The sequence below is a fragment of the Bidens hawaiensis genome, unplaced genomic scaffold, assembly GCF_021521415.1.
Source record: "Bidens hawaiensis isolate Kalapana, Puna unplaced genomic scaffold, B.hawaiensis_p1.1 tig00047748_1, whole genome shotgun sequence".
NCBI lineage: Eukaryota > Viridiplantae > Streptophyta > Magnoliopsida > Asterales > Asteraceae > Bidens > Bidens hawaiensis.
This window is the reverse complement of record NW_027498555.1, coordinates 32,082-59,718: the sequence shown is the minus strand read 5'-3', so window position 1 is coordinate 59,718 and position 27,637 is coordinate 32,082. Positions and strand designations below refer to the sequence as shown.

General features: G+C 33.6%; 3 protein-coding genes across 3 annotated transcripts; 2 read left to right on the top strand and 1 right to left on the bottom strand.

The window, feature by feature from the left end:
- The first annotated feature begins 2,551 nt into the window (after positions 1-2,551).
- LOC143597217 (G-type lectin S-receptor-like serine/threonine-protein kinase At4g27290) lies at positions 2,552-10,300 on the top strand. The gene is made up of 7 exons (XM_077075784.1): positions 2,552-3,926; positions 4,007-4,162; positions 6,487-6,638; positions 8,254-8,464; positions 9,158-9,395; positions 9,657-9,807; positions 9,998-10,300. Exons 1-7 carry the CDS (start codon positions 2,660-2,662, stop codon positions 10,298-10,300), a joined length of 2,478 nt encoding a protein of 825 aa, XP_076931899.1. The 5' UTR covers positions 2,552-2,659.
- Positions 10,301-13,435: 3,135 nt separating this feature from the next.
- Positions 13,436-15,246, bottom strand: LOC143597219 (protein HOTHEAD-like). Its single transcript, XM_077075786.1, has 4 exons — positions 14,613-15,246; positions 14,147-14,532; positions 13,592-14,058; positions 13,436-13,496 (listed from the first exon to the last, which is right to left on the bottom strand). Exons 1-4 carry the CDS (start codon positions 15,235-15,237, stop codon positions 13,436-13,438), a joined length of 1,539 nt encoding a protein of 512 aa, XP_076931901.1. The 5' UTR covers positions 15,238-15,246.
- Positions 15,247-19,126: 3,880 nt separating this feature from the next.
- LOC143597218 (protein HOTHEAD-like) lies at positions 19,127-20,753 on the top strand. Its single transcript, XM_077075785.1, has 6 exons — positions 19,127-19,208; positions 19,309-19,580; positions 19,730-19,949; positions 20,030-20,323; positions 20,402-20,415; positions 20,505-20,753. The coding sequence occupies exons 1-6, from the start codon at positions 19,127-19,129 to the stop codon at positions 20,751-20,753; spliced, it is 1,131 nt and encodes a 376-aa protein (XP_076931900.1).
- The last annotated feature ends 6,884 nt before the right edge of the window (positions 20,754-27,637 follow it).

The following is a 27,637-nucleotide window of genomic DNA, read 5'->3' as shown; positions in this document are numbered from 1 at the left end:
GTACAAAGATCATAGATGAACACCCCGTCTCTTGTTATATAATAATTTACATTTACATATTAAAGAAAACTTGACGAATAAATAGTAATAATGCATCATTGCAACATTGTCGGTGTGCAACTCCATCAACAATGTTACTGAACATAGGTGATTGATCCACAAAATTCACTTCAAACATTATGGATGGGTGTGGAAGATCACCTCACTGATGTTGACCTCTCCAAACAATAGGCTAGTGTGTGCAATCCATACTTCTTGTTTTATGTAATGCTGTATTTGATAATCAAATGTAAAACCACTTTCTATCCTCAATCTTAAAACACATTTATGTTATTTCATAATATAACAGACACTCTTATTCCGTAAAAAAACTCATCTTTAATTTCAAATTATAAATTTACAATGATAGTTTCTAGTGAACCTTTGGAGTTAGAATATGCATGATTGCATTCTATGCAGAATACATGGACAAAATAAAGACAACTGGAAAAGTTAAATACAGTCCAGGACAAACATGTTTACTTTCTTTCACGTTCACTGACTGTTCTATCCTCCAATGACCCGCATAATAGACAGTTTTGAATCTTGAACCAATCTGCATAGCCCATGGCTTTTCAGCAACTAAAATCGGGTTGCATATTTGGCTCCATGTCATGTGAACTACAATGGTGTTGATTGATTTTCTAAAGTATCAGACCACATGGCTATCACCCGTTATTAGAATTATACTATTGCAAGTGTTAAGTTTGCTTTTTCCTTGCTACATATTTATGTTCGTTTTTGCTTTTCATGTGGTATTATATCTAATCCATAATTATTAATTACTGTAAAAGCAATAGGACAATAATTAAATGTCAGTTTATTTGCTGTAGTTCTCAATATTTGGTCCCCATATCATATAAAAAATTAAAAATAAATATTTTCCATGGATGGCTTTTGTTCAACTTTTAGTTATTGTTTATTCACACTTAACTAGAAAGCCTTTATGTTTATGCTGCATCTTATCAGGAAGAACTTCTAGAAAATCACTTTGTGTTCACACGGTAGGCTAACATCACCAATAAAATAAAGTATCAATAAAAATCAAGAAAACAAATATATACTTCAATAATCAACGACTGATACCATAAACCACCAAGTTGAGATTATCATCGACGAATCACCCATGCATATGATATGACATACATCCCATTTAGATTTCGTCGTCTTCTGGTGGCGTGTCGGTAATAGGATGCATATGATATGACATGCATCTCATTTAGGATTTTTGAACGTTTGTCATTGGTAAAAAAATGCGGCATGTGTTTCCGTTTGATACTTACAACTAAATTTAATTGCTACGTCTCTCTAAATCTCCCTATTGGAAACACAATGTTAAACTTTAAATGCATCCTTTGGTTTGATAATGGCTTAACAGATATAGTCCAGGATCTGGATCGGATCTGAATTCGAATCCATAAGCAGCCAAGTATAATAAATGAAAAAACACTAAGGAGGAACACACCTACAAACGCACCTTGGGGGATACATCCAAAAGCGCCGTGCAAAGGGAGGTACAACCTGGACTACTGCTAGTACCAAGGTTGTGCATGAAAATGTATCAACATGGAAAGGCCACTTATACAGCAGGCACGCTCGGGATCCCCACAACGGCTATGCGAAGGAGACAATAGTATACCCAGCAGTGGGCCCCATGCAAAACTGTATCCACAATCTCCACTCTGAAGGTCGCAGAAGGCACATACCATATATTCTTTTGACACATGGCCCAACAAGCTTTCCACAACACTCCATATTTCCGGCTATAAATACAAGACTTCTTCAAAACGGTAAAGGATTCTACACTCGCTCTCTCTTACCAAATACTATCTCTTTGTGCTTAACACCACTTTATGCACCGAGAGATCACCACGAAGGCGATGATGCCGCTTTCCTTAGGGGGGTGTTTGGGATTCCTTATTTTACCTCCTTATAACTTTTCATTAAGTTAATAAGTTACAAAAGTATAACTTATAGAACTTTTTCTCTCACAATATAAACAATTCCAAACACCTTATTACTTTTTAAAAAGTTAATAAGTTGGTAAAAATAAGCAATCCCAAACATCCGTTAGCTGGACACGTCTCTCTCTTCTAACCATTACCACACGATTGCTTTCACTATACCTTTGTGTCTACAGATCTTAGCACCACGCCTTTGGATTCAAGATTCTTAGCTGACCACACGCAGTGTGAAAGCACCCGTTTGACCTCATTTGAACTTTCGTTTCTTCAACTAACTAAATGTGACTTGAAACATTACTAATTCATACACGACCAATACAATACAACATATCTTGGGGCTTGGCTTAAGTACTTGAGCAATATTCAAACATTAGACTCCACATGCAACTAATCATTTTCTATTATACATCACGTGGTATCCATAGGATCGATAAAGTCTTCATCCCACGGCAATTGGGGGCAGGCTTGTAGACAAAAGTCATACTTGGTTTAATTACAATATTGTTAAAAAAACATATTAGCTCTTTGCTTTTGCCCAGTTCCTAAAAGCTTGTTTGAATGCACTCTTGTCTGTAAGAAATCCATGATTCTCTCTTCCAAACAGGAGATTGATTATTTGAATCAACATTTTTGATTTTTATTGAAGCATGTAAAAGATGATCAGTACTATATTGCCTCTCATACTATGCTCACAACTTTTTCTTAACTTACAAACTTCCCTTTCAACAGACACCTTGACACCTAACCAAAGGTTTGTTGATGGCTTCACATTAATATCTTCCAATCAAAGATTTGAATTCGGCTTCTTCAGTCCTGGTAACGGTTCATCTAGCAATATATACCTAGGAATCTGGTACTACAATCTACCTCTCACTGTGGTATGGGTGGCCAACAGAAACAACCCGATTCGTGATTCGTTTGGTGAGATCTCTTTAAAAAAAAACGGAGTTTTAATCCTGTATAATCGCTCTATGGGCGCTGTATGGTCGACCGATAATATAACCATCTCGGGTAACTTCACTCCAGTTCTACAGTTATTAGATTCTGGCAATCTTGTAATTAAAGATGATGGAAGAAACAATATCATCTACTGGCAAAGCTTTGATTGTCCAACCGATACACTTTTGTCGGATTTGAAGCTAGGAATGAAATATGATGTCGGATTACATAGGGTCCTTAGATCATGGAAGACTAGTGTCGATCCTTCAGATGGTGAGTACTCATTTAGCCTCGAACCACCGGAAGCACCCCAGTTGGTTCTGAGAAGTGTTTCACGAAAATTATTCCGCTGGGGTCCGTTTGATGGGAGCTTGTTTAGCGGTGTCATGACGTTAACGTCGAGCCCATTATTCAAAACATTGTATATTTCAAATTCTGAAGAGTACTACTTCAAATATCAGTTGTTGGATGAGTCCATTTTGTCCAGAATGGTGATTTCACCTACTGGTTTACTTCAGTATTTTACTTGGAGGGTTAATAGTAGTAAAGAATGGAACCTATTGTTGACATTTAATAGTGACCCTTGTGATAATTATGCAAAATGTGGATATTATGGGAGTTGCTATTCACTAAGTAGTTGCAAATGTTTAAGCGGGTTTGCTCCCGATTCACCTAAGGATTGGGGATTATTCAGTTATTCGGGTGGTTGTAGGAGGAAACATGAACTCAACTGTGGCCATGGAGACGGGTTTGTGAAATACAGTGCGCTGAAATATCCTGATAATCCGGTAGTTTGGGAAAACTACACGAGCCATCAGTGTGAAGAGAAATGCCTGAAAAATTGTAGCTGTATGGCGTATGCTAACGTCGATGTATATGGAAATGGAAGTCGGTGTGTGGGTTGGATCGGCGATTTGGTTGATTTGAAGAACTTTCCTAGTGGCGGAGATGAGATTTACATACGAATGGCACACGCGGAAATAAGTATGTGATCATAATGTTTTCATATTATTCATGAGGTCTTATCATGTTAAAATGTTATTGTCTGAAATTGTATGTCTCAGAATCCGTAGCTGATGCTAAGAGGAAACGTTTAACGGTAAAGATAGTGAGTGCAGTAACAGTTACTAGTGTAGTACTTCTAGCTGGTGGTGCCATATGGTACCTTAATTGGGTTATTCGTCATAGAAGAAAAGACCAAATAGGTCGGAGATTTAAAGGTACTGTTCCGTATACCTGAGCTATATGGAAAATATGTGATTTTGTTTATTTTTACTTCTACATTAGAGTCCCCATCCTTGACATCCTTGTACCCGTACTCTAACTTATATGAAAAGTTACAATAAATCCCACCCCTTTATTCAGTTTTCAATCTTATCTTATATTTTAAGGTGGCTGTGAGTGAAAAGACGCATTATTTAATCGATTATGAATAAATACGGGGAATCGGATTTCAAAGTTTTTTAAAAAGTGAACGAATTTTATGGATAAATATGTATTTTGTTATAAATTATGTGGGTGGCGAATGGGGATGGGGATTCCTTTTTGAATGCTCTAACACATTGATGGTTAGTTTTATTTATTTTTCGATAGAAGGGTAAACTAGTAACATTTACTAAAATGAATGAAAGAAAAAAATAGTCTATTATACGAACTGGAACCGGTTTTTAACCGAAACCGAAATCGGTTTCTAACCAGTGCCGAAGAAACCGGTTACTACCCAATTCAACCTGGCGGTCACAAACCGGTTTGGAGCACCAAAAACGGTTGACTGAAACTGGATTTTAAGGTTGTTTTTTATTTTTTTAAAACCGGTTTTCTCATGTTATTTACCGGTTAATAGGTCCCGGCTATTCTCAGAACTGGTTTTAGCGGGTAGGGTTTTCATACCTGGAAACCGGTTAATAACTGAACCTATTATTGGCCTAACCGGTTTTGAACTAGTTGACAATAACCGGTTTGGAAATGCCGGTTAACTGGTATGTGCATTAAGGGTGCAAGCGAGCCGAGCTCGAGCTTGGCTCGTTTAACTTACATAGAGCTCAAGCTCGAGCTTGGCTCGTTTCGAGCTCTATTTCAAAGTTCTAGCTTGGCTCGTGAGTATATTTTCAAGCTCGAGCTTGGCTCGGGCTCGAATTGTTTACTATATAGCAATTTTTTTTTATATAATTATAATTATTTTAATATTTTTTTTCTATTATAAATTTATCTTTAAAATAATATATATTATTTAGTTAATTTTATTAATTTTTTTGTAGCATTATATATATTAATTAATAGTTATTAAATATATATTTTATAAATTTTTATAAATGACAGGCTCGCTTAGGCTCACGAGACAGCTCGAGCTCGATAAGTGAAGCTCGGGCTCGGGCTCGTTTATTAAACGAGCTTACTTTAGGCTCGAGCTCAATTAAGCTCGGATCGATCAAGCTTTAACGATCCGATCTCAAATAACTTACAAGCAGCTCGGCTCATTTACACCACCCCTAATGTGCATCCCTGGGTGGCTGCGTCTATGTACAATCATTAATCAATAAGGAACGAATTTTTGCCCCAAGTTTCCTATTGCCTGGGTCCAATTGAGACACATACGGCCCAATCTCTATGAGCCGGATCCAGGAATTCAACTAATATATGCACTGATAACAATTGCTTTAAAGAATTCACTACAATATATATATATATATATATATATATATTTAATTTATATTGAAAACCAGAAAATGATACAAATTCTATATTTGAAGCAAATTAAGACGTTTTTTATTTTATACTTTTGAGTTTATATCTTTATGCTAATATATTTTTCAAGTTATAGTACTTTAGCCCTTATTCATTGTGTCAGTTACATGGTTGGTTAATAGCAACAACAACAGGGCCATCTTCGAGAAATTGTGAAAAATTTTGGCTGAAGACGAAAAAAAGCTTGGGTTAGCAATTGGGTTTAAACATTAGGAATACATATATATTGTTTAAAATAATATATACATTTTTTTTTAAAAAAATTAAAAATTCAGGCATGTCGGGGTGTCGGGCCGGGGTTGGTGGACCACCCGGCCCTACCTCATAGCCGGCCTCGAATAACAATACTCAGTAATTCCTTAAATAGTTAACTATTGGTTGGTTAGTACAATTACAAAAGCAGATGATTATATGTAGATTCTGAAAAAACTTTGATATGATAATAACTCTCTAACATGAGTTATGTTTAAGCGCTTTTACAAAAGTTATCTAGCGATTAATTTTCACTATTCTAAATCGCTAACTACTACCATCTTGAGCACATTTTCCATCATTTAACTATTCATCGCCTCAAAGCGTTCTACATCCCATAAATAGCTAACTATTGGATGGTTGGTACAATAACATATGAATAGATGATATGATAAGAACCTTCTCTAACAGGAGTTTTGTCTAAGCGTTTTTATAAAAGTTATCTAGTGGTTTTTCACTTCCATTCTAACCACCACCATCTTAGGCATATTTACCATTATTTGACTATTCATTGCCCTAAACCTTTATTTATCTCGACTTGTAACAGCTCAACAAAGTGGAAGTTTTCAGTATGTCGATGATAATCAAGACACAGGATGCCAGTTACCTCTTTACGATCTAGAAACCCTTTTTCTCGCATGCAACAATTTTTCAAACAGGAACAAGATTGGACAAGGTGGATTCGGTTCTGTTTATAAGGTATCTCTTCATTAAGCACTTACAATGCACGAGTTTAGTTAGTAGTTATCGTTTTAGTGTGGGTGTTAATTAAGTGAATTGGGTAAATGAAAGTAAAAGTTTACCGGTTGAAAATAAAGGTTGGAAAATACCTTGCTATAAAGTATATTAGTATAGGCTAAACTTTTTGAATAGATCCAAATGTGTACATTTGGCAACTACCAAGTACCACTTTCATGTTTTAACTAAATTTTCATATTTTTATTTTTTGTTTATTTTCGTAATAACAAATAATTTAAATATGAATATGAATATAAAATCAACCATTCTTTTTTAAAAATAATACTGGTTGACATAAACATTTAGTAGCCATCGATCATCTTGGGACTAGCTCATGGTAGTGATGTGAACCTCTTAGGTGGGAGCTCATGCATTTGTAGTTAAAGCAATACAAAACAGAGGGTTTAAAGCGATACATATATTTATGTTAAGTGGATCATGTTCGTAATTTGTCTACGTTTTTTTTGGAAAAAACTCGTGCTGGTAAAAAGTTTACTGACGAAATGTATGAAGAGATCACCGAGAAGTATGTCAGCGTCGGAAGTGATGCTGGAAATTTTAGACTTCAAGTCACCAGTTTGTAAGCTTGAGGGACCAATATTGACAAGTTGGTCATAATTGGTTATATTTCTTAATTGTTTTGTTATTATATTTTTGGTAATGTCTTGGTTAGAAGTTAGAATTGGTATATATAAACCGAGATAAGAAGATTATAGAACTCAACATGCAACCGAGTTAGGGTCATTAAACAGAAACACGAGTTATGTGTAGTAGGAGCTTTTGAGTTATATTTCCTCTGTAATATGCTGAGAGTTATTCAATATTAATTTTGAGTGTGTTTACTATTTGGTGTCATTTCGTTCTTGAAGTGTGGAGCTAATAGACTCATCACCCAAGCCGGTTTACGGACAGATTACTTGCATGTGATATATCAAAGAAGGAAAGAAAGACGAAAGAGAAAGCCATTCATTCTAGTATTTCATTAGGTAATAAGGTCATGAGTTGAGAAAAAAAATAGAAGTATATACATAGAGCATGTTGAGTGATCAAACCCTTGTCATCTTTCCACCACTCTGATTCTTGAATAAGGCACTCGGGAAAATAAGTACAACGACAAAAGTGTATAAGCGGCATTGCTAAGGAAAAATCATGACAACAGAGTTAGTATAGGAATGAAATCATGACAACAGAGTTAGTGTAGGAATGAGATCAGTACCATATCTGTACTTGCAATCATGCCCGTACCGAATTTTAACAAAAATAAGTACCGAGTACCTTACCTAATTTATTGATGTGGTATGGGAATGGGTAAGGGCCGTACCGGCACCATATTTCAGTACTGTTTCCTCTTTGGTACCGTTTTGCTTTTTTTGTTAAATATCTAGTGATCTTGGTATCGATACCGATACGAATAACAAATAAGCTGAATGCGTACATGTATCCATCGATATAAGTTTTTTTTTTTTGTTTAAACTACTTGTCGCTACTACTTACCACACAGTTTATCAATTACTTTTTATGTCTTGTTTTTCTAAGATTCATGCTACCATTTTCTGATCATGTTGTCATGAAACAGGGTATATTATCAAATGGACAAGAAATAGCAGTTAAAAGGCTTGTAGAAAAGTCGACGCAAGGCGTTGAAGAATTGAAGAATGAGATTATTTTGATTGCAAAGTTACAACATCGAAACCTTGTAAGGCTTTTGGGATGTTGCATTGAAGGGGAAGAAACAATGCTTGTTTACGAGTATTTGCCTAATAAAAGCTTAAACAACTTTATTTATGGTATGCTTAACATCCCCTCGTCCTCAAAAGTTCGTTATTACATACAATTGCTATCTGTTAAACTTAATTATTCTTCAATAAAAACAAATAAAAAAATAATGCAAATCGTTATTTGTAATTGTGTCAGTTTATGCACAGCGCATTTTTTGTTTAACAAATTTCCACCATTACCTTACAATTGCAAACATTTAAACCCACAACCTCACATTATAACGAGAGGACACTGTGTCACTAAATAAGTACGTTATGAGTTGCAATGAACACATGAACATCATGGAAATATCATAGCAATTTCAATGGGAGGATTTGTATAAACAATTATTGACTTCCAACAAACATTAAGTAAGACTTTAGTGCCAAACCAAACTTCATTTTAAGAAAAAAGAACATATAATAAACTTACTACTTAAATGGCATGATGTTTCTATATTACACTTTTTGAGATTAAGTTCAGTCATTTGTTGACTCTGTATTCAACCATTTGTAAATTGTCCGTTGCAGAATATTTTAGAGTGACAATGTTTCTAGATTACACTTTAATTAGTTCACATTAAATGGGTTCTACTCGTATGTTGTGCCGTAGTGCAACATATGCTTGTGTGCCTAAAATATAAACCTGCTGATAGTTATTCACACAATTAACATCAAAATGACAAAAGCTTTTCTTATTAATTTAGTTTTTTCTATGCATAGATAAACCTACACGTAAACTATTGACATGGAGAAAGCGTTACCACATTATTAAGGGTATTGCACGAGGTTTACTATATCTTCATCAAGACTCCAGGTTAAGAATCATTCACAGAGATCTCAAAACTAGTAACATCTTACTAGATGGCGAGTTGAACCCGAAAATTTCAGACTTTGGCATCGCTCGTATATTTGGGACGGATCAAATACAAGACATGACAAAAAGAATCATTGGGACCTAGTAAGTTAATTACCTAGTTTATCCATCATCAGTTTCATTTGACTCTACTTAAGTTAACCACATGTCCACATGCATAACCATATGCAAATTGGAAGGAATGTTAGACATTTGACTAAATTGTCAAATTACTATTAAGCTGAAATTACAAGTTGGCCTCTAGGATAACATTTTTATTTTATTTTTTAGAGCCGACCTCTTCAATTATTTATCAACACCAATTGCTACAAATTTTATGTTCAGTAACACTTTCTTTTGGTGCAGTGGTTATATGTCTCCAGAATATGCAATGAATGGTCATTACTCTGTGAAATCAGATGTTTACAGCTTTGGTGTTATAGTGTTGGAAATCATAAGCGGCCATAAGAATTGGGCTTTTCATCATCCCGATCATGATCTTAACCTTCTAGGACACGTAAGTTACAAAACTACCATATTTATGTACTCATTTCCGATGTTCATTTGCTAGTTGCAATTATTAAAATAAGGGGAAGTTCATAGAATAGTGGTGAACCTTGCCCGTACTATTGTTATTACCTCTGACTCAGTCACTCATGCATATGCACTGGCTTATCAATTGTGTTTTACTGGAACTCTTCTCTCAGGCATGGACGCTTTGGAACAGAAGACGGCCATTGGAAATATTAGACCCAACTGTCCTAGAGCCATCTTACGGGAATCAAGTTATAAGATGTATCCATGTTGCTCTTTTGTGTGTACAACAATATCCCGAAGACAGGCCAAAAATGTCTACGGTATACGCCATGTTAAGTTATGATAACATGGAGCTACCTGAACCTAAGGAACCTGGTTTCTGCAAGGAAAGTTACCCCAAGAAGTTTGATACATCCGCAAGTGATTCAAGTACAGTTAATGAAGTTACAATGACAACCTTGGGTGGACGCTAAGAGTTATGTGTATGCATTTGTATTTATTGTGTTGGTGTGATATTTTTTAATTGTAACATATAATTTCTAGGTTGAAATTCAACTAGGTTTTAATTCGCGCGCGCATTTGCTTCACCCATTATGAAATTATTTTTAGGTCAGGCTAATAAATATACGTTATATAACTTTTACTTTCAGTTTTGTGTAAATTAATGGTTTATGCTTATCCTCGTTTTTACTTTGACTGTTGAAAAATTCGTGAGCATGGATCCGTGTCTACCCACTGGTTACTTTAACCATTTTTTTGTTTTTCGTACAAATAAAAATCTATTTATTTATAATTTATTTGATAAATAACTACACATCCCACATGTTAATATGTTAATAATGAAGGATTGTAAACTTGTGTTTTCTTAGTAAAATATGCAGCATCCAAAATTTAGGAGAAAATAATAAAATTGGTTTTCTTTTATGGATCGATGTATTTTCTAGATTTTGGATTTTTCCCTTGCTTTGACCACCAGTTTAAGGATCGTACATGATTGTCAATTCCAAGTGAGTTCCTAAAGCTTGTTGAAATGATTTCTAAAATCTAGAAGTAAAACGACTATCAAGAGTCCGAAATATAGAAATTGGTACACCATGACAAGAGACTATCTCATTTACATACAACTTGGCTAGCTTTTCCCTTTGGTAATCTTCCCCTATTGGTAAGAAATGGGTTAATATCGCAAGTATGTCGACTATAACCTGTATGGTATTATAACCTCTAGTGGTTGTTGGGAACTTGGTTACAATTTTTTGTTCTCATTTCTATTAAAGAATTTCCACCGTTGCAACTGACACGAGGGTTATTGAAACTCTACTACTACCTTGGAACACGTCATACACTTTCCTACATATATAGCGATTGTCTTTTTCATTCCGGGCACCAATAATTTTCCTTTAATTAAGTCCCTGTACATTTTAATGCTACCTGGATGAGATGTATATCTTGATGCGTGCGCCTCATTCATGATCACTTCTCCTAAAGTTACCAAAACTAGGCATCTTATACTTGTTTCCATATCTTAATGTTGCATCACCAATTGGTTACCAATAATTTCTCCATGCCCTTCAACTCTTCATTTTTAAGGTTTTCTTCCTTATGGGGTTTTTTTAGTGCATCCTTAATTTGGGTTATCTAGCTTATTTTCCCACTCATCCTTAAAGCACACACTGCTAGTTTTTGTTCTTTCCTTCCTACTTAAAGCATCGATAACATTTTCCTTCACTTGATGATACTGAATCTGATAGTCATAATCGTTTAACAATTCCACTCATATCCCTTGACACAAATTTTAACATCCTTTGGTCAAAGATGTGGTGTAGGCTCTTGTGATCCATGTAAATGATACACTTTGTTCCATACAGATAATATCTCCATATCTTGAGTGTAAACATGACAACTCCAATTTCCAAATCTTGTGCCGTGTAATTCTTTTGATGAACCTTAAGTTGTTTAAATGCAAACACAATCACCTTATTCCTTTGCATCAAAACACAACCGAGTCTTGGATACAAGCTAGTCATCAGAATAAACTATGAAATCCTCCATTCCTTCGGTTAAAGGAAAATTGGTGCATACATAACTTCTGTTTCAAAATTTTTGAATGCCTGTCTCCCCAATTGAAATTAACATTCTTTTGAGTTGTTGAAGTTAAAAGTTGAGCTACAATAGAAAAGTTTTCAATGCAGACAGACGAAAATGAAAACAAACTATATCCACAAGGCAGATATATTGAGCCGATCAAAAAGAGGTTGGGATTTCTAAAATAATAATGACAAAAGATCTTAACTACACAGAATGTGGAAATAGTAACATTCTTTATAAGAAAAATCTTCAATAGAAGTTAAGTTTTATAGTTGTTTATAAACATTTGAGTAAAGTTTCATTTTCGTCCTTGTGATTTGGCAAATAATGCGAATTTAGTTCAAAAAGTTTATTTTTTGTAGATGGACCCTCCACGTTTCTCAATTCTTGCCAATTACATCCAAATCACTAACCTCGTTAAATTTAATCGTTAAGTCATGTGTAGACATGTCTTTTAACTATTTCTTTTTTATATGAGTAAAGTGCCAAAATCGTTCCTGAGGTTTGGTCATATTTACGAATTTCATCCAAAAATATTTTTTTTCGCAAGTAGACCCTCGATTTTTCCCAACCGTTGCCAATTTCGTCCAAATTATTAACTCGGTTTAAATTCAACGTTAACTTATGGGTGTTACTGTCCTCTTACATGTTTGTTTACATTATTGTTATTATGTGTTTGTTTGATGACATATATTAGGGATGAGCTCGGTACCGTACCGGTACCGGTACCGAAAATCGCGATCCCGAAAATTGGGTACCGGTATTTGAGGTAAAATTCGGGAAATACCGGTACCATACCGTATCGGTCCCGAAAATTCAAAACCTTGGTACCGATTCGGTACCGACAGTACCAAATCGGTACCGATTTCGGTACCGGTACCGATTTTGCTCATCCTTAAAATATATAACATTTCATGATTCTTATATTTGAATCCAATATATTATCCGTTTGTTTATTCTTCTTTATTTTTAATCATATAAAGGTTTAGCTCAGCGTAATAATAATAACAATGTAGAAAAAACATGTAAAAGGACAGTAACGCTCCTGAGTTAACGTTAATTTAGACAGAGTTAACAACTTGGACGAAATTGGCAACAGTTGGGAAACATCGAGGGTCTAATTGTGAAAAAAATATTTTTGGACGAAATTAGCAAATGTAACCAAACTTCAGGGATGATTTTGGCACTGCACTCATGTAATAAAGAAAGAGTGAAAAAACATGTCTACCCCTGAGTTAACTATTCAATTTAACGGAGTTAGTGATTTGAATATAATTGGCAAGAATTAGAAAACATGGAGGATCCATATGTAAAAAATAAACTTTTTTGACTAAATTCTCATTATTTGCCAAATCACATGAACGAAAATGACACTTCCCGCTTAACATTTCTAAACAATTTTGACAATAAGAATGCACTAATTATTAATGACGAAATTTAATATTCATAAAATAATAGCAAGGTACAATGTTTGACTTGGAGCAAAGTATATGTATACTATCTTGTTAAATAAATTCTAACTATCATTTCTTATTGTGACGCTCACGTGTAAGCCTTTGGCCAAGTATTGTAACTCCCATATACCTGCATCCAATAAAATCAGATCATTGCCATCTACTAACTAGCTAATAATCATTAAAAGTTATATTTTAGACGATATATCTTTCAAACTTAATTACCTTCCTAGCATCAAAACACTAGCTTGAGGATTTGTTCCTGGAGAGTTAAGTAATGTGGATCCATCAATTACTCGTAGGGCGTCCACACCAAATACCTTATATTCGTCATCAACTACTTTTCCAATACGACAACCACCATGATAATGCCAAATACTCCTGACAGTGTCCTTGCAATATTGTTCCAATGATGAACTTGTATTAGCATGTGCACGCTGGTTCACCGGTAATATCAAGTTTACATCAAGAATATCTTTGGAAGTCATATTGCCATACTTGTAGATCGCGAATGGTTTAGATTGAATGGCTTTTAGAATAGTTTTGATCCCATAAACACATTTTTGCAAATCTTTGGGATCCTTAAAGTAGTTGAATGTTACAGATGGGTTGTCAGTTGGATTAAGGTTTTTAATCTTTAGTTCACCCATAGATAAAGGGCCGTTAATTTTCTCAATGAAAAAACCTCCCATCTGCAAACAACAAAGGCCATTAAGTTTACAAGGTCATTTGTTGTTAAATGTTTTTAAGTTAGGAATTTGATAAATATCTAAAAGTTACCTGTGGGGAAAATCGTTGATAAGCTGAGGGTTTTGTAAAGATAAAGTCAAAACCACCGGCATCCTCGATATAGCTACCAAACTTAGTAACACCGACGACTTGGACAATGGAAGGCTCCACTGTAATGGGAGAAGGAATGAAGATTGAGTTCATTGGGTTATCTGCCATGCCTTTACCAACGAAAGGTTGCGGAAGCACAACTTTAATCTTATAGGCATCAAGCTCTTCTTTTGGACCAATGCCACTTAACATTAAAAGTTGTGGGCTTGCAAGAGCACCAGCAGATAATATGATTTCGTCATCGTCTCCGCCTTTTAGATATGCCATGTGCTTATTCCCCAAGGAATCTTCAAACACCACACCATATGCCAACGGTCTTGTTCTTCCTGTAACAAAATCACAAGTTTAGATATGATTACATCGAAAGAATCTAGGCATAACTAGTGATGTTGGATCATCTACCTACCTTTGGTCTTAAATAAGATTTTTTGAACCGTTGCATGTAGAAGAACAGACAACCCTTTAGGATTTGCATATTGTAGCAAATCTGCAGAAGTATGTCTCTTTCCATTTTCGTCGAAAAGTGTACCGCTCACTTTTGTCCCAATGACATGATCATTAGTGAATCCATTATAAGGTGTGACCCCTGATTCCACTAATGCAGCTCGAAGTGCTGACTGCCACTTTTGCACCACTGGTTTAAAAACCATAACCTTTTCAGTCCATTCATAAGACTCATTGACTAAATTTTCATCCTTCAATCCAGCTTCCTTATTAAATTTTTGTTCCCCACGGGAATAAAAACCCGCATTAATAGAAGTACCACCACCCAAGACTCTTGCACGGGCATTTACAACACCCTCTGAGATAAACTGCTGAGAGGGAGAATTTGGAGATGCATCTGAGAAGTAGGAACCGAAATTAAGTACATTTGTGATGTTGGGATTTCCATAAGGTGAGCCACCGCGTTCAAGCAATAAGACTGAGTACTTATCGGATAACGTGGTGGCTAATGGGATTCCAGCGGCACCGCCTCCAATCACGATGTAATCAAAGAAAGAAATCTTGGGTGCTTTTGTTGCTTCATGCATAAAGTTATAGTTTGGAGCTGTAATTAATAAAGTACTAGTTTAGAACATTAGCTTCATTAGATAAAAACATAATAAAATAACTACATCAACAACATGTAGTACATACGTATTTCAGCCAGACATAACTCAGAGAAGAAAAGAAAAGCTAAAAGAGCAGATATGACCACCCTTCCCGACTTATACGCCATCTGAACCGATGCCCAATTGCAATCTGTACTTTTATACGCCCAGAACTCGTGAAGAAACAAAAATTGTAAGTTAAATTTCAATAATGGATATTTCGTGTGTTGTATGGAATATGTAAAGCTATTTATAAAGCATTGTTAGTTTAAAAAGGTCATACTTGGTGGCTTAGAGCTTAAAATAAACATGTGTATTTAAGTTCATGTGTTTTTGGTACTAGCACAATGCAAATAACGTTCCAACCGAAAGCATTTTGGCTAGTTCAATCAATAAAACATATGTTTGGAAGATGTCAAACAGTATACCGAAACAACATTATAACAAACAATGGCTCTCGTGTAATATATTCCCACAATCATTATCAGATATTGCTAATAACAACACATATAACCTGTCTTCTGAATTGATTATTTTTTTTTATAGAAATTCATGTATCATATTCACAGGTCGGTTTCAATGTACTTGTTCAAGCACGCGAATTAGAAAACCCAAAAATATAGTCGTTGTATAAGCAACAGAGCATCCAAAAGATGTTTGTTTTGTTGTTTTTGTTGTTCTGTATTATGTAATGTCCAAACTTGTTTGGTGTCGCACTTTTGTTGTACATGCGTAACAATTTGCTAAAAAAAATTGCGTAGCGAATATTTTGTAGCAAAACTCTATGTTTTCTAGTAGTGTCAATGGTTTATCTGGTATGAAGTTTGACTTCTTCCAGATATATGTTTTTGTCAATTATTGAAGTATTATACAAAAGAATAGTTAAATAAATTTATAAAATATATGATTTGTTAAAATTAGAAAGAAACTATAAGGGTTATTTTATTTTTTAACAATACTATAAGGGAAGAAAACTATAATATATGACATGCAATTAAAGCTTGTGTTGAGCTTGTGGGTATATAACAAACTAGCTTTTGAACTGTGTATTACATGAGATTTGTTAAATGATAAAAATAATTAAGGCCCTTTATTTGAAAGAAATAAACAAAATTATAAGTAAAAAAGTAAATAAAATAAATAAGATCTATTATTTCAATTATTGTTATTCTCAAAATACTTAAGAATTAACAAAGTATACAAAGTGAACGACTTACGAATTATTTTTTTTCATGTTTCATGACTTATGAAATGTGTCTTTTTCATGTTTCTCCTCACGCACAACACATGATGAAAAACATGAACTTAATGCAATTTCTCATGCAATAATATTTAAAAGATGATGATCAATGTGCAAATAAACAATAATTTAAAGCATAATGTCATCAAACGGTAGACCTAAATATATATACTTTGCAATGTTGTAAAATCACCACCAACCCAATAATGGTTCCATTTAGCAACTTCTCTTGAATGATGATTATAAAGATGAAATTTACACACATTTGAATTTGAATAAAATCCACCCAACTATGTTATAACCCAATTAACAAAATGATTTTGACCCATGACCCATGAATAACCTGAATGAATGAGATGAAAGATTAGGAATTAGTAGGAAAAAAATAGACCATGAATGAATGTAGACTTACCACCATGGGCGGATCTATGTATACAAGTGCGGGTTCATGTAAACCTACTGAGTTTTTGATTTTATGTAAAACGCCTATATAAAATATGAGAGTGAGCTCACATATAAATTGTGAGTGAACTCATAATCATTTTGGAACTTTGGATTGGTGGAAAAAACCTTGCATTCTTAAAGTGAGAACCCAGGTTCAAATCTCACTTCTAGCACATGGTTTTCTTTTTTTTTTAACTCTACACATGGTTTTTTTTTAACTCTTATTTTATCTTGTATGTTGTACTTGTAGAGATCCTGATTCACTCACAGCAGCTTGTTTTGTTTTTCTTAACTCTGGTTTTATCTTGTATGATGTAGAGATCCTGATTTGGTATGATAAAACCATAATTTCAACATCATTGTAATACGTATGTGAGTATGTGACTACGAATAATGGTTTGTGACTGTATGATAACTTATAATATTGCATTACCGATTGATATTTATGCAACCACACAGATAAATAAGTGAAATTATTTTGGTTATAACACATTCGTTCACTTTCACCCATCAAATTATATGATTTTGCCGACAATAATATTCATCTAGCCTTCTCCTTTTTCAAATTACTGCTTATATATCATCCTTTCATGTTTTTATTCGATCATTTTTGTTTATTTGTTGAAATTAGAATAGAATGAATGAATGATTTTCTTGAAATTTCTTAATAGTATTAGACAATTAGTAATGTTTAAATTTGATTTGTATGCATTATGTTGAAATTTTTCTTAGGTGGTAAACCTTAGTGACCCAACTGTCAAACAGACCCTAACTGTCAAACATACCTAAATAGTGAACCCACAGAAAAAAGTTTCTGGATTCGTCACTGCTTACCACATTAGGCTTAACATTTTTTTTATTAGTAAATAAAATAAAATAAAATAAAAAAGACAATTTTTTTAACCAATCACATACCTCACCCCCAACAATTAATTAAATCAACAAAAAAAATTGCAAGTAATGTCTTCTACATAGCAAGTGCAGAACTTGTTACAAAATGAAAAACACACCATCCAAACATACAACATTTAATACTAAAACAAAGGTGATTATGACCAAACACATGACTAATTATATAATTAACTCTAGTAATTATTTCACATATAGTTTCACAGAATCTGTTACAAAATTTATATGTAATTTCTTGCGTGAAGTTTAACCATGTTGTGAAATAACAAGTAATTATTTCATGTATACTCGCGAGCAATTGGTTTTGGTGTTACCATTTACGAATGTGAGGTTGTGGCCTCAAATTCTTACAAAAGCAAGTGCAGAATTTGTTTAATTTTTTTTTTAAATGTTGAAAAGTATTTAAATTATTACAAAAGTTACTAGCAGAGTAGCCGTTAGTGTTTATGATGTTTTAACATCCCACACTTTATTTATAATAATAATAATAATAATAATAATAATAATAAAAACCCTCACCACATTTACTAGGTCTTAAATGAATAAATATTAACCACTAGCTTGATCTAATGACAAAGATGTATGACCTTCAATCAAATGATAGGATATATAAGATTATAAGGTGGCAAAAGAAAATTAGTTATTAAAAGAATAACGAAATATTGTATTCTTCAAGAGTCTTGAGTCTTCTCAAATGACTGGGCCGATTCAAATGAGCAACGTATCATTTCAATAAAAAAAATAATCAGCTTGTGTTATTATTAGTAAATTCAGAACAATTGTATTTCTGGAGAAAGATTACATTCTTCAGTAGTCTTGAGACCGATTCAATTCATAACAACCTTGAAGTTGGGGAAAAAAACAAAGAGAAAACAAAAAAAAAAAAAAACAAGAACAGACAAAAGGTTATGGGCAAATAAACAGTTTTTGTTATTCTTAGTAAAATCAGAAAATACTTGTGGGAATAAATATATATATATACGCTAGCTATTGTTAAGTTGGCATGTTCCAGATATGTCAACGAAGGAATTGAAGTAGCTTACATTAGTTCTGTTGGAAGTTGCATTGCTGTAACTATGCATATGTTTATTTTAAGCTCTCACCAAACCATGACCATTTCAAACTACCAACGGTTTATAAATAGCTTCCCATATTCCATACAACACACCAAATATCCATCTGTTGAAATTGAACTTGTAATTTATGTTTCTTCATGAGTTCTTGACATCGGTTCGGATGGCATATGAGTCGGGAAGGATGGTCATATCTGCTCTTTTAGCTTTACTTTTCTTCTGTGAGTTACGTCTAGCGGAAATACGTATGCACTCTATCTTGCTGATATAGTTATTTTTATTATGTTTTTATGTCTACGTATCTAATGAAGCTAATGATCTAAACCGATAGTTTATTAACTACAGCTCCAAACTATACCTTCAGGCATGAAGCAACAAAAGCACCCAAGATTTCTTTCTATGATTACATCGTGATTGGAGGTGGTGCCTCTGGAATCCCATTAGCCACCACGTTATCCGATAAGTACTCAGTTTTACTGCTTGAGCGCCGTGGCTCACCTTATGGAAATCCTAACATCACGAATGCACTTAATTTGGGTTCCTACTTCTCAGATGCATCCCCAAATTCTCCCTCTCAGCAGTTCATCTCGGAGGGTGTTGTGAATTCCCGTGCAAGAGTCTTGGGTGGTGGTACTTCTATTAATGCAGGTTTCTATTCTCGTGGCGAAAAAAAATTTAATAACGAAGCTGGACTGAAGGACGAAAATTTAGTTAATGAGTCTTATGAATGGACTGAAAAGGTTATGGTTTTTAAACCGGGGTGCAGAAGTGGCAGTCAGCAGTTCAAGCTGCATTAGTGGAATCAGGGGTCACACCTTATAATGGATTCACTAATGATCATGTCACTGGGACGAAAGTGAGTGGTACACTTTTCGACGAAAATGGGAAGAGACATACTGCTGCAGATTTGCTACAATATGCAAATCCTAAAGGGTTGTCTGTTCTTCTACATGCAACGGTTCAAAAAATCTTATTTAAGACCAAAGGTAGGTAGATGATCCAATATCACCAGTTATGACTAGATTCTTTCGATTTAATCATGTCTAAACTTGTGATTTTGTTACAGGAAGAACAAGACCGTTGGCTTATGGTGTGGTGTTTGAAGATTCCTTGGGGAATAAGCACATGGCATATCTAAAAGGTGGAGACAATGACGAAATCATATTATCTGCTGGTGCTCTTGCAAGCCCACAACTTTTAATGTTAAGTGGCATAGGTCCGAAGGAACAACTTGACGGCCATAGGATTAAAGTCGTGCTTCAGCAACCTTTGGTTGAAAAAGACATGGCAGATAACCCAATGAACTCGATCTTTGTTGCTTCTCCCATTGCAGTTGAGCCTTCCATAATCCATGTCGTAGGTATTACTCGCTTTGGGAGCTACATTGAGGAAGCCGGCGGCTTTAATTTTATCTTTGCAAATACATTTGCTTATTAAGGATTTTCCCCATTGGTAAGTTACATCTATTGATCAAACTTTAAACTTATAACTTTTAATAACAAATGACTTTGTAAATGACCTTTGTTGTTTGTTGTTTGCAGATGGGAGGTTTTTTCATTGAGAAAATTAGCGGCCCTTCATCTATGGGTGAACTAAAGATTGAAAACCTTAATCCATCTGACAACCCATCTGTAACATTCAACTACTTCAAGGATCCTAAAGATTTGCACAAATGTGTTTATGGGATCAAAACCATTCTAAAAGCAATTCAATCTAAAGCATTCTTGATCTACAAGTATGCTAATATGACATCCAAAGATATTCTTGATCTACACTTGAAATTACGGTGAACCAGCGTGTACATGCTAACACAAGTTCATCATTGGAACGATATTGCAAGGACACTGTGAGGAGTATGTGGCACTATCATGGTGGTTGTCGCATAGGAGAAGTAGTTGATGATGAATATAAAGTATTTGGTGGACGGCCTACGAGTAATTGATGGATCAACCCTACTAAACTCTCCTGGAACAAATCCTCAAGCTAGCGTTTTGATGCTAGGAAGGTAGTTAAAGTTTGAGAGTTTCAAAAAAATTGTTATCATAAACTTTTGAATAATACTCAATATTAGCCAATCGTTGGATGTCAATAATCTGACATTGATTCGATGCAGGTACATGGGAGTTACAATACTTGGTCAAAGGGATACAAGTGAGCGTCACAATAAGAAATGACAAGGGTTCATTTACACCGAGTCGAATATTGCGCTTTGTTATTCTTTCATGAAATACTGAATTTAGCTATATATTATTTATGCATTCTAGCTACCAAATAAATGCTCATTGTAAGTTTGAAACCTAACCAAAACTTCACAAGGTCCTTTAAAGATTCATCTTAATGCCTAATGCCATATTTTCGCATTATTAAGACCTGTTGTCTCGGTATATTTTAAAAATTGGGTTGTCATTTCCATTTGCCTTCATCTTCATTTTTGTTATCTTGTATTGATATATGCAATGGGTGTATGCCCCTTGAGATGCATTCTTAACACAACTGAATTTCTTATCCTAATCTCTAGTATAATTTCATAGTGTTTTGATCATTCATCTCAATAACTCTTTGTTTCTTTTCCCTGTTTTTCATGAAGTTGTCATTCTTGTGTATATGAAGTAGTATTAAAGCTTTCTTGATTTGCAAGAACGTCTTTTTTTTTCATAAATCTTATTTTTTGGGTTGGAATCATATGTCCAAGACACAACAATATAACAATATTGTTGACATATGATCCAAAAGGAATTATTGGCTTACACTTGGTTCGAAACCCTGGTTCTTGAGCTAGTGGTGCTTTTTGTTTCCTTTATGCGTGTTCTTGTTGTTGTTCAGCAATTTCTAAAAAACAAACAATGTTAGACTTGTTAAGCATCAAAAACTCTAACTAAGTTCTCATACGCGTGACACATTAACTAAAATGCCCTCATAAATCTAATAACCATGCGTATACAATGTGTTCGATGCGCTTGAAAGAGTCTCATACGGACATGAAGCCATCTCATACGCCGAAATGGACTTCATACACTTGATAATCATGATAGACATGTTTATACACACACATGTGCATAAGGCGTATTACAGGCATATAGATTTATGAGGGCATTTTAGTTAATGTGTCACGCGTACGCCAACATGTGTTAGGCGTATGACCTTTGAAAACATAGTATATGAGCTGAAATTTCAAACCTAAATCCTAATATCAAAATTAGAAACCATTAATCATCAAAACCATGGGATTTATGAAATCAGCACATCGTAAACGCACCCTAATCATCTAATCCTATTTTAATCTTGTTTATGATGGTTAATTAATTGATTTAAGGTACGAATAGAGTTTGGTTTAGGAACTCGAATCAAAGAATGGTCAAACGATGTTGTTGAGGATGAAAATTTCTTGCTTTGCATTGTCGATGGTGCGGTGATTCTGAAACACAATAAAATTGATCAATCACAAGAAAATTTGGCAAAAAGGATTTCGTATCAAAGTGTTTTCATGAGTAACAGTTTGAGTGAATGGGCTCTCATACGCCCAAGATGATCTTTGAATACTTGATGTTTTGTACGCTTGAGAAGCCATGCATATGGCCACCATGCGCCTCTGACTTAACACATGGGCTACCATGCGCATGAAGTATCATGCGTATGGCCCATAAATCAGGTGCATTACAAAAATATTACTAAAATACCCCTTCATTTAGCCTGGCTAACTTCAGGATCCTGATCTCTAACATCTTCTGTGTTTAACACTTTTTTTCGTTTTTCAAGTATATCTATGGTTGGATTCAGGATATGTATGATCGGAATTTTAATATCCGTCGTGATCCTAAATGAATGCCGAACCAAGATTTGCTAAGGCATCAGCTTCAGTGTTTTCTTCCCTAGGTACATGTTCAATGGCAAAATAATCGAAAGTTTCTGGCAAATTTTTAACTATCTGAAGACATAGTTAGTCTTTCTCTTTTTATTGCATAGGAGCCATTTAAGTGATTAGCTAGCAATAAGGAGTTTTCAAAGATATGGAAATTTCTAATTTTCATATCCTTAAATAATTGAAGACCAGCAACTAGAGCTTCATACTCAGCTTCGTTATTGGTGGCTTGGAAATCACATCTGATTTCATGGGGTATTATGTCCCCTATGGCGATTTCACGATGTTCCCATGCATGTCCCCCCCTAACATTGAGGCTCTATCGGTACACAATATCCACTTTTCTTTATCCTCTTCTAGTTGTTGTACCTCTTGGTCAACCTCTGATTGGATATCCCTACTGAAATCAGCCACAAAGTCCGTTAGAGTCGGGGATTTAATTGTTGTTCTAGGCTCATAGACAAGTCCATAAGCACTCAACTTAACAGACCACTTAGCCATTTTACCAGACATTTCAGGTTTCCTCAAAACATTTCTAATGGCATAATTAGTTTTAACATGATTAGTGCGAGTCTCAAAATAATGTCTTAATTTGGTAGAGGTCATTATTAAAGCTAAAATTAACTTTTCTAAATGAGAGTGTATGGTTTCAGCATAAAGCGAGCTCTTACTTACATAGTATATAGTATATTATTGACTTTCATTATCCTTGACCAGTACTACACTTACTGTATCACGGGATACTTCAAGATATAGGAATGATGGCTCACCATCTTTGGGCTTCACGAGTAAGGGTGCTGATGAAAGTCTTCAATCGCCTTCGCATGCTTCTATCCCCATTCGAACTTATTCTTCTTCTTTAGGATATCTTAGAATTCTTTGCATCTTTCTAAGGATCTTGAGATGAACCTATTCAGAGTTGTTATCCTACCGGTTAATCGGTTGAATATCCTTAACATTGGCTGGGGCCTTGAGATTTATGACAGCCTTTATCTATTTTGGCCTTGAGATTTAAACATCCTTAACTTCCCTGCTCCTGTTCCAAATTGACATTTGGAAGGATTCGGTTTCATGTTGCATCTATCCCGGATATCGAATGCTTCTTAGAGATCCCGAAGATGATCCCCAGTTTTCTTTGGCTTCACTACCATTCATCGATGTAGACCTCCATGGCGTCCCCCAACGTTTCCTTGAACGTCATATTAATTAGTCTCTTGTATGTTGCACCTGCATTTTTTAGTCCAAACATAAACAAATATAAATAAATACACTTAAATAAACACAACAAACAAATATAAACATTAAGTAAATGATTCATTCAATGTGTCATCCAAAAATAAACGAATATAAACATCATATTAACTAGTCTCTTGTATGTTTTGCACCTGCATTTTTTTAGTCCAAACATAAACGAATATAAATAAGCACACTTAAATAAACGCAAAACAAACAAATATAAAACATTAAGTAGATCAAGATTTTTTCAATTGTCATCCAAAATGGATATAAATGAACATAGCCAAATATAAATGGATTAAAATAGATCTAAGTATATTACAAATTTCTTTACAATAAATTAAATTAGAATCCAAAAAAATGTATTCACAGTATTATAAATGCTAAAAATAATAAAAATAAAAAACAAAAACAAATCCGGAGTAAAAGCTAGTGTGTGTATATAAAGATTAATAGAATTATAGTGAAACAATATATCTCTAAAATGCCTATATTTGAGCCTTGAACGAACTTTTGACAAGAAACAACGCATGTGCTCATCATAATGAATTCTTAGCTTTCAATAATTAAAATTTGACTTCTTAAAAAAATATTATTGCATTTTGTGATCAAATCAACGTTTTATCAATCCATGTTAATAAGAAAAAGTTTATAGTAATTATCAACCATATTGTTTCATCAAGCGTTACAAAGTGATAATTTATTAGTGATATATATTCATCTGCACAAAGTAATTTAATATGAATTTGAAAGATAAAATATGTAAGCTTTAATGTCATGTTGTAAAAATCTTACTAATATATTAAAGCAAGATGATTTTCTTCAAATGTTCTTATTCTAGCCTATCTACATAAGATTCCATGTAATCACATTTCCATATCAATAATTTTCACATATTCATAATTATTTTTAATCCACTAAATTAAAATCAGCATTCCAATTTAATTCAATTAATTTTACAATTAAATCCATTTATTCAAATTAATGTAATTAACTCTATGATTAAGTCTATTTATTCCAATTAATAACCACATTGTCAATGATTTAATTTACTCTTGAGGAAAGAAGAAGAGCCGGTGAATGGTGATCAAACCGAATGTTCTTTAAGTTTTATTTATTTGTTAAGAAATGATATAAAAATATAGATATCTTTGAAAATTTTTATAAAAACACTCAAAAAGAAAAAACAAAAACACGTTCTAGAAAAATTATGAACATTTAAAAATAAATAAATAAAGCTGTTTACAAAGAGATTTTCGAAAACTTAATGTGATACAGTTTAAAGCTGGTATGTATTTGTAAGTTTAGTTTTCAATTAATATTACAAAATCTTTTACTAATATGTGTTTTCTATTTTTTTTCGGTCTAATGGTTCATTTATGTTATATTATTTCTTATTTATTGCATTGTTTATTTATAAAGTATTTTCTTTTTATGTTATAGACATAATTTAACATCTTTTGTAACATCTGAGGGTAAAAAACTTATGTTAAATATTTGTGTTGACTGAATGCGTAGTTTATATTTTATATTGTTTGTTGATATGTTTTCCACCCGTGTATAACACGGGCTATTATCCTAGTTTTAAATATAGATAAACTGAAAAAAAAAAGATAAATAATAATAGATAAAACTAAATATAAATAAATAAAACAAAAAATAATCAAGGTAGATATCAGAGCATTGACATTGAAATTTCTATTTTTATTCGTATGATTACTAAATAATAAATTTTACAATATAACTTGTTCAGTTTTTAAAAAAGTTTCTTCAACTGATTCCTCGTATCTATCTTTATTCAACTAAATAATACTTATTTATTATAACTTTTTTTTCTCCACAATGAATATACGGTGTCCATATATATATATAGGGGAGGAATCTTTTGAGAACCATGTTGAGTTGTAAGAACTTAAGAACTTCATTCTAGGCCACTCATTTAATTAGGTGGATTGTAATATGTGGTTGAGATTAAATCTAGCAAAAAAGTCAAAGTATGAGAGAGAATAAAGATGTAAGTGGTTACACTAACTTTTACATCCGTTACACATGTGTAAAAAGTCGGCTCGGTGCGTAAAAAATTCTGTAATTTTTTACGTGTATGTAACTTACATATATTACGTATGTGTAAAAAAAATTCAAAAAAAAATCGTTACACTGAGTTCTTTCGAGTTCTTAAAACTCAAAGGGGTTCTCATTTGAAATCTCCCCTATATATATATATATATATATATATATATATATATATATATATATATATATATATAGTATCACTATTGTCCATATATTAATACCATATTTTAGGGATTGGATGGAATACTAAATTTGATAGAGTAAAGTGTCATTTTCGTCCTTGTGGTTTGACAAATAATGCGAATTTAGTCCAAAAAGTTTATTTTTTGCATATGGACCCTCCACGTTTCTCAATTCTTGCCAATTACATCCAAATCACTAACCTCGTTAAATTTAATCGTTAAATCAGGGGTAGACATGTCTTTTCACTATTTCTTTATTATATGAGTAAAGTGCCAAAATCGTCCCTGAGGTTTGGTCATATTTGCGAATTTCGTCCAAAAATATTTTTTTTCGCAAGTAGACCCTCGATTTTTCTCAACCGTTGCCAATTTCGTCCAAATTGTTAACTCAGTCTAAATTCAACGTTAACTTATTGGTGTTACTGTCCTTTTACATGTTTGTTTACATTATTGTTATTATGTGTTTGTTTGATGACATACATTAGGGATGAGCTCGGTACCGTAACGGTACCAGTACCAAAAATCCCGACCCCGAAAATCGCAAATGTTTGGCACCGGTCCCGACAACTCAAAACCTTGGTACCGACGGTACCAAATCGGTACCAATTTCGGTATCGGTACTGGTTACCGGTACCGATTTTGCTCATCCCTAATATATATAACATTTCATGATTCCTATGTTTGAATCCAATATATTATCTGTTTGTTTATTTTTTTTATTTTTAGTCATATAAGGGGTTTAGCTCAGCGTAATAATAATAATAATAATAATAATAATAATAATAATAATAATAATAATAATAATAATAAACATGTAAAAGGACAGTAACACCCATAAGTTAACGTTGAATTTAGACCGAGTTAACAATTTGGACGAAATTGACAACGGTTGGGAAAACTCGAGGGTCTAATTGCGAAAAAAAATATTTTTGGACGAAATTAGCAAATGTGACCAAACTTCAGGGACGATTTTTGCACTGTACTCATGTAATAAAGAAAGAGTGAAAAGACATGTCTATCCCTGAGTTAACGATTCAATTTAACAGAGTTAGTGATTTGGATGTAATTGGCAATAATTGGGAAACGTGGAGGGTCCATATGCAAAAAATAAACTTTTTGGACTAAATTCGTATTATTTGTCAAACCACAAGGACGAAAATGGCACTTTACTCGATTTGATATGAACCATGAATTTTTTTTTTCTTAAATTATATGGTTAAAGGTGATATAGAGATTTCATATAAATACTCTTATATGCCATGTATTCCCATGCTACATCGCTTTATAAATACGAATTTACAAATAAAAGTTTTTGTTTTTTTAT

Excerpts from the sequence above, each read along its gene's own strand:
- LOC143597219 (XM_077075786.1), bottom strand. The coding sequence starts at position 15,237 with ATGCATGAAGCAACAAAAGCACCCAAGATTTCTTTCTTTGATTACATC. Across the intron at positions 14,533-14,612 it reads AATCTTATTTAAGACCAAAG|GAAGAACAAGACCGTTGGCA; the intron begins GTAGGTAGATGA and ends ATTTTGTTACAG. Across the intron at positions 14,059-14,146 it reads ATCAACGATTTTCCCCACAG|ATGGGAGGTTTTTTCATTGA; the intron begins GTAACTTTTAGA and ends TGTTGTTTGCAG.
- LOC143597217 (XM_077075784.1), top strand. The coding sequence starts at position 2,660 with ATGATCAGTACTATATTGCCTCTCATACTATGCTCACAACTTTTTCTT. Across the intron at positions 4,163-6,486 it reads AATAGGTCGGAGATTTAAAG|CTCAACAAAGTGGAAGTTTT; the intron begins GTACTGTTCCGT and ends GACTTGTAACAG. Across the intron at positions 9,396-9,656 it reads AAAAGAATCATTGGGACCTA|TGGTTATATGTCTCCAGAAT; the intron begins GTAAGTTAATTA and ends CTTTTGGTGCAG.
- LOC143597218 (XM_077075785.1), top strand. The coding sequence starts at position 19,127 with ATGGCATATGAGTCGGGAAGGATGGTCATATCTGCTCTTTTAGCTTTA. Across the intron at positions 19,209-19,308 it reads GTTACGTCTAGCGGAAATAC|CTCCAAACTATACCTTCAGG; the intron begins GTATGCACTCTA and ends TATTAACTACAG. Across the intron at positions 19,950-20,029 it reads AATCTTATTTAAGACCAAAG|GAAGAACAAGACCGTTGGCT; the intron begins GTAGGTAGATGA and ends ATTTTGTTACAG.